The 8,328-nt window shown below is 43.0% G+C and overlaps 1 protein-coding gene across 1 annotated transcript; it reads right to left on the bottom strand.

Moving 5' to 3' along the window:
- Positions 1-234: 234 nt before the first annotated feature.
- On the bottom strand, positions 235-6,906 carry LOC104161548 (alpha-synuclein; the record flags this gene model as incomplete). Its single annotated transcript, XM_009700030.1, has 2 exons — positions 6,786-6,906; positions 235-276 (listed from the first exon to the last, which is right to left on the bottom strand). Coding segments are annotated over exons 1-2 (163 nt in total), but the record flags the coding sequence as incomplete, so codon positions are not given.
- Between the last annotated feature and the right edge of the window lie 1,422 nt (positions 6,907-8,328).

Below are 8,328 nucleotides of genomic sequence, written 5' to 3'. Positions count from 1 at the left end.
TTGATCAGAACACCCCTCAAAAAACCCTTCTTGCATAGAAAGAACTGTATAATCTACATATTTGATTGTAAAACAATGTATGCTTTTTGACAAAATGAGCATTGCTTTCTGCCTCTCAATTTTTCTGTTTTTCTAGCTTTCATAAATTGGAGTGCTCTCAGAAAAATACACAGACTAAATGGCTGGTTAATCAAACGTAGGGAAGCAGTTGAAATTAAGAGATAATTGTCTTACCTGTTGTGACACCATGAACAACTCCTTCCTTGGTCCTGGAACCTAAACAAAGAACAATATTAGGTTGAAAATACATGTTCTTAAGTACTGGTAAAGGCTCAATGGATGATAAAGAGGGATGAATATATAGATTACATATAGAAGCATACAGTATTTTCTAAGATGATTAAAATTAATTAAACAGAAATTCAATCTAAAGGAAAGGGCAAAACCATCAATAAACAGCAACTGCATGAATGTCTATTGGCTGTGGAAAGGTGAATAATACAGGAAACACTTCTGCAGTTTATTTCTTGTATGTACTGACTTCCTTGCCATTTTCTTAATAGCCATGTTAATTAAGCCTCCCACTTTGCAAACTCATATGGATGACTGCACAGAAAGCGTGTGCATGACCTAAGGAGGCTCACGCATGCGTTTGCAGAAGATCAGAGCCAAAGTTTCCAGAAGATCCTTACAATTTCATCTTACAGCTCTTCTCCAGATCACAGTTTTTAGGGGTTAACAACTGTTATTGAACTACAGGAAGACCCAGAGGTTAAAATCATGGGGAGCTGGTAGTGCCAGCCAGATTTAGACAAAAATTAATCTGAAAGGGAAACATTAAACAGAAGATAGTACTCATACATGAAAATGCCGCCGGGGTCCAACCCAAGGTCTGCTGCATCCAGTGTCCTCCTGTCACCAGCACCTGTCACAACTTAGGTAAGGATTGTGCAGACAGCAACCTAGAGCTAGTACTAGATGGGGACAATGCAAGACCTGTGTAAGCAATGTAACTCTGCCACTCTGAAAACCAAACCAATTTCTGGAACACCCATGCAAAAATACCATGACTTTTTACGATGCTGCATGAAAGGGAACAATCTCCTGTGTCTTCAATGGGAAGAGAAACAAATTAGTACATATTGCTGTTGAAAGCGTAACTCCATGTCTTTTTCCCTACCCGAGCTCTACTTGTCCTTGTCAGGTTTTATAATTTGGCTACATTTCAGGGATTAGCGTCCTTCTGTGGACTATGATGCTTAACAATGTGCAATTAAGCATTACAAAGAGTTTATGGCTCCCAGTTTATCATCTCACCCTAGTCTGCCAGAGATAGGATGACTTTTTTTATTACCAACACAGAAATTACCTTATTTGTAATGCAATTTATTGTCTGTATGTCATTCAGTATTTGAGACATCATAATTTATACTTCTGACTTTACTTCTAACATCATTTTAGCTTAACACTGTGTAAAATAATATACAAACTCATATAAGGAGAAATGTATTAGAAGAAAATGAGCAGAAATATATTAGAAGAAAGAAACTTTGTCCACAATTCTTTTCAATAATACAATTAAACACTGAAATACAATATAAGTTCATTCATCAGTATGTCCTACTTGCTACTAGTGCCAATTTGTGGAACTTAAGCCATGTATTCATGGCAGTATCAGACTGATTACAACATTGAAAAGGCTCTGTTATCCATAAGCAAGAGCAGAATAATAATCCATGATAAGAGGAAAAAAAGATGTTGCATCAAGTAACATGACATTCTCCTTTAACTACAACTGAGAAATTATCAGACTGATTACAACATTGAAAAGGCTCTGTTATCCATAAGCAAGAGCAGAATAATAATCCATGATAAGAGGAAAAAAAAGATGTTGCATCAAGTAACAAGACATTCTCCTTTAACTACAGCTGAGAAATCTTCTTCCCCCTCTATTCTGATTTTCTCTTTTACAAAAGCTTGTTTTCGATCACTGAAAACATTTACCATTGAAAGAATTGTCCATTTTATTAAATCCAAGGTGTTAACGACTAAAGACTTGTTTTAGGACTTTGGTTCTCAATCTTGCGGCACCATGACACCTGAAGAAGCAAAGCACTTTGAACACATACTGGAATCCAAGCAGATGATGGTTCTACCGACTTCTAGAAAGAGACTAAACACCATTTCAGGCTTATGGTGTATCTGTCGGAATACTTCATATTAAGCATATGATTTTAAATGCATTTTTAGACCTGGCTAGTATCTTCTTCATCTTGTTCAAGTTATTGTCTGCAAGCCAAGCTATTAAACACATGGAAACCTGTGAATAGCGAGTACTCAGCTCCCTAGGGCTGGTCAGAGGTGGATGGTACGACAGAATGCCCTGAGGACCTCTGCAATGCCTGTATCTCCAAAGGGACACATGCAAGTGGATTCTTACTTCACCTACCGTGACATAACACTGCTATAACCACAACTAATACAGAAATGCCAGCCTCTTTCTGTTAGTGGAAGACAAGCTTTTCTTTAACGAAAGCTAGGCTCGCAGACCCACACAGAGCAGAGATATGTATAGCCAAATCCATTAATTGGCAACCAACCAGCTAAGCAGTGGTCCAGACCTTACAGCATATGTTAGAGCTCAATGCTGTTTGCCCCACTACTGCACACTTGCATGGAAGGAGCTGTTTCTGCAGTCACAGCTACAACGGGATCCAGAAGTCCGTTCGGATCTGCCAGAACAGGCCTATAAATAACAACAGTTGAATTCAGTAGGACAACTTCTGGCTGGCAGTGAAGGCAAGCTGGTCATCCACATTGCTTCTGAGAGAAACTAGCTGTCTTTCATTCTGGCGTTCCCAAAACATCAATAATCTTGCTCATTGTACCCTGCATAACAAGGGGAACAGAGGAATCAGAGTAGGGATAACATAAAGACCAAGGAACCTGACACTGACCTACACTACTTAGGTGATGCAGGAGCAATAGCAGGACATGGTAATGTTGCTTGTCCTTCCTATAATACCCATCTGTGCAAAGCGAGGGAGAAGCCAAAACCAGAATTTTTGCCTTTTTGTAATTACAAAAAAAAATACAATAGACTCTCTTCATTTCATTATTTACGATGATCACTGTCATTATGCCAAAAAGAAAGTGTCTATCAGCAGTTTGGCAATACACTCATTTCTGGGCTTTTTGAGAGATGACCAGACTATTTCAAGCAAGCCCTCCCTGAGATCCAGGCTGCCTAGTGAGAGCTGGTTAAAGACAGGGAGACATAAGCCCAGATTAGGGGAAGGAGAAATCCTCGTCTAAGGAAAAGACTTGCTCCCAAGTGCTGATGCCCATTATTCCACCAGACAGACCTTGAGTCCCTCGACTACTCCGCTGGCTTTTCTACTACCAAAGGAAAATAAGAAACCTCATGAAAAGAGAGTGCAGCAGAGGAATTTGGATGGTCTTGCCAAATAGGTCATGACTGCACTGCTCTACTCTAAGGCCATGTGCCAGGGAGTAGTAAACAACTCATCCGCTAGCCACGCTGCTCCCGATACCTTTGTTCTGCTAGGGTATAACACATCAAAAATGATCAGACTGGCAACTCCCATTCCTGAGCACTGAACATGCACTCAAGAGTCAATTGAGCAAAAACTTCAGCTCCCTGGTAGCACACACAGAGCTCGGCGGAGTTCTTGAGCTGTACATCCCAAAGAGCATGCAAGAGCATCCGTACTCTCAGTTCCTGCTTTCAAAGCAAGTGGGGGTAAGTATTGCTACTTGTTTCCTCACTGCTTCACACCAACAGCTCTTGAAGGATACATAGAGACCCAGTTTTAAATTTATGGCATACATGATGCAGCACAGGACTGCTGAGCCTCAGTCCTCCTTTCTAATCGATGATCTTGCCATTGTTTGACATCAAGAAAGGTCCTGATGCTGTGCTGGTATGAGTCAAGACAGAGCCACTGATCTCAGCTGGCCAATGCCAAAGTACATCAGGAGGGGAATTTATGAGGAAAAAAACACCTGAAAGAATAAAAACACACTATAGACTATATTGAACAGTATCTTGGGCATTAAAAAGCAGGACAAAGATAGCGGACTGACGGAAGAAAGAATAGACTTCAGCATGGAGAGGGAAAAAAATCCCCAGTTAATCCTTGCCACTCTCCCTCACAGCTCTAAAGTTCCCCCTGTGCCAAAGGGAACATTTCTTGTGCCAAAAAAAAAATAAAGAAGAGAAGAAAAGAAAATTTACAATGACCACATTTCATCCCAAGCAGCAGCTTTTGTTAATAGAACTCTTAGCAGGTAGAATTATGATACGCATATTCTTTCACATAATCGCTAGCAGCGGCCTGGACAGAAAGGTCCAGATGTTTTCCATCTTTACTTAAATTCCACTGATGTCAGTGGGAGGCCGTATCACCTAGGGGATCTGAACCACAGACTTTGCATCTTATTAATTCTCCAGCAGCAAGGGAAGGCTGAATGTTCTGGAGCTGAGTGTTGAAACTGAAAACGATAACAGGTCCCTCTCAGCCCAGTGTTGTTAGGTTCTTTTTTGCAAGATGTCAGGCAGCTTTCGCGGCATAATCTGGCTGTGAAACCCCTATCTCAAAACCCAACTATAAAGATTGGGAGGGAGAAACCTTCAGGAGCTCCAATGCAGTGTGCTGCTCCTCTCCTTTTCTCATCAAGGCGTTTCACTACCTTTCATGTTGCAACCATTACCAGCCTACAGAACGAGATTCTCGTACCAGCCTTTGCTAATGCGGCTCAGGAGAAGAGCCGCTCCTGCCCTGTGCTTGGGAAGCAGATAGAGAAAAAACCAGCTCCTCATTTCCCCCCTTACCCTACTTGAGCTTGTTGAAACTTCAGCTGGGGAAACCGTGGCTCCCTCCAAGCAGGTATGGTCAAGCACCCACCTAGAGACGGGAGCTGCCAAGGCTCCTGGAGACTGCTGCCAACCAAAGGCTTTTTTACCTGCACGACTCAAACTGTGCATGCATATAGCTCCTTCCTCCTGAAAGGCAGCATCTGTTGTGGGAATGATCCTTCCCCATCACTCCAGTCATATGCACGGGTCCCTATCATGGCTCAGGCCTCCGTTGTCCTCAGTATTTTATTCTTGGAATAAATAGCAAGCCTGCCCTCCAAAGTTCAACCTCAGCAAAACTGTCTCTGAAGACAACAGGAAATCTGTTGCCTTTGGGAGCAGAACAAGGTTCAAATATTATTTCAGTCTGGAGAACAGGTCAGGCACAAAGATTAATTCAGCACACAATGCAGGTTTCTAATACAGAGAAATCAGTGACCCCAGAAGCATGGTCAGGAACTACAAGAAAACAAAATAATAAAAAAAAAGCAAGCCCGACCCCTGAAAAATAACTCCAATATCAAGCACAATGTTCAGTGAAAGAACATCTATTTTGATATACTGAAAATGAGCAGACGCTCATTTTAAAATAGACTCATCTTACAATGAGTTTTCAAAATGACTGCCATCTCTGTTGGCAAAGCTCCGAGCTTTGCTATGGCTCGGCAGGAGCAAAGTGTATTCCAAGTGAGTAGTCCAAACTATCTGGAGCAGAAATTATTTGTTACAGGCTGGCACTAGCCTGCAAGGGCAGAGGGAATCCTGAAAAGACACCGGAATTGCAGAGACCTCAGCGCTCCTGTTTAAAAGAAATGCCTCTGGTTTTCAATGCCGTTTAACTTCTCTTTGGTATGTGTGTCCATCTCCCCAGGTACACGCAGCGTCCATTACAGTACTGACCTGCTACAAAATCAGCAAAAAAAAAAGGACCTACAGAAAAGAGTATCTTTTCCCCTCCATTCTTTTATAGACGGACTTTACTTGATGAATAGGAGAAACAGATCCATAATTGTTTGGGTTTTTTTAAATGACCACTTACTCACATGATCTTGGCAGATTATTTTCCTGTCAGTTTTTCATGGCAGTATTTGCAAGGTAGTCCTCTAAAGCCTGATACTTGCTAAGGGAATATGATGATCGTGCAATCAACATACCGATCCGCGATTTGAAAATAATTTTATCCCTGGCTCTGTGCAAGACTCTTGTGTGGCCTAGATAAGTCACTTAACAACTGCTTTGCTACCTTGGGGTCTACCTGCCCTACCTCATTAACTGTAGTGGCTCTTCCCTGAGAAGTCATGGAAAATACCTGCTATGGATATGCAACAGTAAGCACGGGACATGAAGTTAATTTCAAAAGATGAGGAGATGACACTTTGCCATACAAAATGTTACCATTGACGTGCCAAGCAGTCAGCACGGCTTACACTCAGTTCCTGAATTAACCTCTCGAGTTTCTTCTCTTAAAATTCCACTTACAACCCACGTGTTCTATGGGATGCTGTGAAGCTACCATCCACTTCAGCATTTACATATTTTTTTTTAAATTTATTTGTATCGTACCAACTACCCCTTTAGCCTTAAGCTAGCAAACTTCTTGAAGAGAGTGCCAGCTGGTGACCTGTACTCTAAGGCATCTCCTACACAGGACCTCGCTCAGGATGGGGTTACAGATGTGGCTGCCCGGAGCAGTAACGCGTGGCCAGCCTGACGCAGTGACCTGAGAACCAATGTCTGGCTTCAAAGACCTGCAGCTCAGGAGGGCACAACTCTCCTCTTGTTTGTTTTGCAGTGGTCTCCTATGAGTGATTACGGGGGTTTTCTGCAGGAGAAATGCTCTGATGAGGATCCAGCTGTGAACGTCAGGGTACAATGCCCAGTGATGTGGTCTCTGCCGCCCACCTACCCACATAGAGGACTCCCTCTTTCGTCTTTCCTGCCGCCTCTGCCACACCCTGCTTGGTTTTTTCTGCTGCTGCTACGACTCCCTCCTTTGCCTTGGAAAGTCCTTTCATGAACACATCCATGGCTGAAGAATTTCTCCACACAGTTCTAGAGAAAAAAAAAAAAAAAGCAGTATACTTTCAGTAAGATTTTTTTCAGCTTTTTATCCCAGAAAGGGAAGAAAATTTTATTCAAACCGAATGGGATCACAATTACTTAAAAATTGTATTATTTATATCCTCATATTATGTAGCTTTCATCCTCAACTCTCTTAGCAATACACAAACACCTCTCTGTATGTGAGGTTCCACTCAGTAATTCAGATAGAAAGAACAGTTAAATAAGGAGAAAGAGAAGGGAGTACCGTTACGTGAATCACCTTTACATTTTTCTCACATGCTGCCGTACGTACGACGTTAAACAGCACTGCCACAGCAGTTCCCTCAGTCCAAGCAAAGCTTGGGGATCCTGTTTGCACAGAATCCTACCGAGAGGTTGCTGGTAACGCAGTTCTGGTTGGAAGATGGATTCGTCGATATGACAAGTCCCTTCCTTGCCCACCAAGGCATCATTTCCTCCAAAGGACAGTTCTGTTCATGTGCTGATTGCAAGATTTAGCCCTGGGATTTGATGATGCTCCACCTCTCGTCCAGAGGAAAAAGCCAACTTAAAGAAACACTAGCAACTTTAAAAAAAAAAAACCAAAACAAACCAACCACAAAACCCTCCTAAATGACAGATGTTCACTTGTTATAAGAAACTGCCATTACAACGCAGAACGACTGGAGCAAATACAAAATGCTGCTATTCCAGTCCAGCATTTTGTGCACAGTCCACATCACCCTTCTGGAAACTGAGTTTTCCTGAATGGGTTCTTTGCACATATCAGGACTGAGAGAAGATTTTACTAAAAAGCCAAAGCAAGAATGCAGGATTTTAAAAGCACTGCGCTAAAGCCACCAAGTGAGTTCTGTGGCAGCTAGACAACCCAGTGCTACACTGAAAGTACTAAAATAGTAATTAAACCCAAGAAGTCAGTGTCCCTTCAACAAATTGATTACAGATAGTCCTTTCTCTTCCTCCACCCACACAGAAAGAAGCGCTGCCTGTTATTTTCTTTTCTCTGCCGGAGGCCGAGTAGGAGGAATGGATGTCTAGGAAGGCATCTGGGCTGCCGCAGCTTTCTACTAACTCGTGATGAGCGTGTGAGGCAAGGCAGGATTTGCGCTCCAGCCAAACTGCCTACGGTACCTGTCACCCTGGGGCTGGGGGGGCCCTTGTACACCCAGAGCCCCGGAGCCGGTGGGACAGGCAGGCCCCAGCCCGCCGGACCCTCCCGCTCCTCCACCGAGGGGGTCCCCATGCCTGTCCCCGTCCCTGGGCGGGGGGCAGCGACCAGGTTTGCGGGGGCACCTGGGGACCGCAGCTGTATATCAAATAATGCACAGGGGCACCTGCGGAGGGAGGGAGAGGGCAGGGCGTCGTGACCATATATATATATACTT

Source organism: Cariama cristata, unplaced genomic scaffold (genome assembly GCF_000690535.1).
Source record: "Cariama cristata isolate BGI_N322 unplaced genomic scaffold, ASM69053v1 scaffold720, whole genome shotgun sequence".
In the NCBI taxonomy this organism is placed as follows: Eukaryota; Metazoa; Chordata; class Aves; order Cariamiformes; family Cariamidae; genus Cariama; species Cariama cristata.
This window is presented reverse-complemented; position numbering and strand designations above follow the sequence as displayed.